General features: G+C 40.8%; 1 protein-coding gene across 1 annotated transcript in view; it reads left to right on the top strand.

The window, feature by feature from the left end:
• Window positions 1-2724, top strand: part of CDK7 (cyclin dependent kinase 7) — a 26856-nt gene that overhangs the window by 12993 nt on the left and 11139 nt on the right. Inside the window, exons 4-6 of the mRNA XM_018569173.1 lie at window positions 172-239; window positions 1548-1616; window positions 1779-1889. Of these exons, the coding sequence (XP_018424675.1) occupies window positions 172-239; window positions 1548-1616; window positions 1779-1889 (248 nt within the window). The remainder of the gene's footprint in view (window positions 1-171; window positions 240-1547; window positions 1617-1778; window positions 1890-2724) is intronic.

The raw sequence follows: 2724 nt of genomic DNA, 5'->3' as shown, positions 1-2724 counted from the left end.
AAAAAAATCTTTCCAGAAAGAAAAAGTGTTAACAATCTGTTATTCCAGCTATGCAATCTTCAGTTCTGGCTGGATGTTTTGGTCCCTGCTTTTGCTCCCTGCCATGCTCAGTCTGGATGTTTTTTCTCCTGAACTGTTTTTTTTATTGACTCTTGCGTTCTTCATATACAGGGATAAATCGAACAGCTTTGAGGGAAATAAAACTTCTTCAAGAATTAAGTCACCCTAATATTATAGGTGTAAGTATTGATAAAACGTATATATCGCCTTAATGGAATTGTGCAGAGAGAAATAGAGGGCCTGTCATCTTTATGTGCTACTGAGGGTGTTACTGGCCTTGCACTCATGCAGACTTAATGGCTTCAGTAGTTTCTAAGATACATTCCCAAAACAAGTATGTATATCAGGTGTTGACATCACTCTGTTTCAAGTTCATAGAATCGGTTATAGCAGACCTGGGCATTCTAGTGTCATGTGTGGACCGCGGGCCGGACTGCCACAGACCAAGGGGCGCATATGGCTCGCACACACGGACTGATCTTCGACCTGCTGGCTGACAGTGGATGCGTCGGCCTCCAAGGCTGGTGCATCCACTGCAAGTCATAGCCCAGCCCAGGTCGGTAATGTTCCATTGTAGTCCTTGGTTGCTAGGACCGTTGGCTTCCTAGCAACCAATGATGTCACGGGTCTTCCTCTGCAGTCATTGGTTGCTAGGACCACTGGGCGGTCAATCTGGGACAAATTCTTCCCATCCCCAGCTCTTGACTTGGGAACAAAAATGTGATCTATTGTAGCTAAGCTCTTAGATGAGGTGGCCGGATTTGTTTTTATTTTTCTTATACTAAGTGCATTTTCTACAGACGGATACCTGTTGATCCGATCCGAAATAGTCAGTCCTTTTTTTACTTAACATTTCAGTTTAGAGCATATGATCAACATTCACAACTATCTTCTGCGAACTACCAAAAAACTTCACCTCTAGTTAAGAAGGGGGAGGTATTAAGTCCATATGAGGACTAGGGTCCTAGGACAGTAAGGGGCACCAAACGGCTCTGCCGAAGTTTAAGTTTTAGATTCTGATTGCATTAGGGTCACTAGATGGTGTCAAAAAGCATTGTGAATCTAAAACTATGTGAATGTTTTATACATATACAGCTATGTGTATTACAGAAAGGACCCCCAGGTGAAAATAAAGGGTAGAAAGCCCGGAAAAAAAAACTAGCAGCTTACTAGTCTCAGTACTGGTAATCTGCAATATATTACATTTTTATTCTTGCGTTTAGCTGTCCTTTAAGTCTTCATCACTGGAACCTACACCGTAACCAATGTAAGAATACATTGGGGGGGGGAGCCACGTTCACCCTGGCTATAACTGCTTCTATGGATATCGGAACATCTGATCTTCATACTTGTTTTTGGGGATGTATTTTAGAAACTACTGAAGCCATTGGATCTGCATGACTGCTGTCACATTAAAAGCTGAGCAAGTAGAACATTTTCTTTTTTTACTTTTGGGAATTAAACCTCTAATATTTGTGTTTTTTCAGCTTTTGGATGCTTTTGGTCACAAATCCAACATAAGTCTGGTATTTGATTTTATGGAAACCGATTTAGAGGTAAGGTTTCTGGAAACATAAATGTAATAACTGTTCCACACAATGATATGAAAAACGTTATGTCCCCTTCTAAGCTTCAGCTTAATTAAAGGTTAAACATCTACATTTATTCTCAGCAGACTTTCTAAATATTTTGTTTCTATCTTTAAACTGTCTTTACAGGCTATAATAAGGGATACCAGTCTAGTCTTGACTCCAGCACACATAAAGTCTTATGTGTTGATGACTCTTCAGGGCTTGGAGTATTTGCATCATCTCTGGATCCTGCATAGGGTGAGATTTTACAAATGCATTGTCATTCACACATCCCAGATCCCCATCTAAGCTATGAAACAAAACAGACCGCTTTATCAGTACTTCATTCCATTAGACCAAGGCACTGCCAATTCATTTTATTGCACCAGATTATAGAGAGTGGAACTAAGGAAAAGGAGATAAGCAATCTGTTTCCTGACTGGGAAACCTGAATGGATTGAGCTGGGTATACGTGCTTCAATTTCAGCTGGTTTTTGACGACCTGGCCCGAAATTGGAAGCATGGGTGGCGCTGTCAGCACCTTTTCAACTGGCATACCTCGATCAGCTGATCACAGGAGCATGTCTGAAAAGTCTCGGCTGAACTGTACACAGCAGGAGATTCCTCAATGAACGCTCATAAGCATTAATCTGGTCTATTTTCTAAGTTCAGCCGGCAGATTGAACGAAGAAAATAGAAATGTTCATACCCAACTTTATGGGAGCATCTGTTATCAATTTACAGTTTGGTGTTAAGCAGTGAGAGAGTGAATGTCAAGAAGTCATTCTTGTAGTGCTTATGGGCCAAGGTTAATTATAAATTAAGGATGCGCTAGTCACATAGTGACATAGTATTTGAGGTTGAATAAAGACATCCAAGTCCATCAAGTTCAACCTATAGTCAGGGGATTGAATTGTGTTTGCACATCTGACCATTGTCTAATGTCTGTGGCCTGCTTATTACTCGTTCAGATGGTACAGCATGCACACTGGTGACTGATCACTGGCCACTGCAGCAGGAGGTGAAAATATTTCTGTCAGTCATGTCACTTCCTAGCTATTTTATGTAAAAGTGTTTTGTTTTGTTTTCTCCA

Source organism: Nanorana parkeri, unplaced genomic scaffold (genome assembly GCF_000935625.1).
Source record: "Nanorana parkeri isolate BGI_ZX_2015 unplaced genomic scaffold, ASM93562v1 scaffold34, whole genome shotgun sequence".
Classification (NCBI taxonomy): Eukaryota; Metazoa; Chordata; class Amphibia; order Anura; family Dicroglossidae; genus Nanorana; species Nanorana parkeri.
The sequence above is the reverse complement of the archived record's forward strand: the minus strand, read 5'-3'. Positions and strand labels throughout refer to the sequence as shown.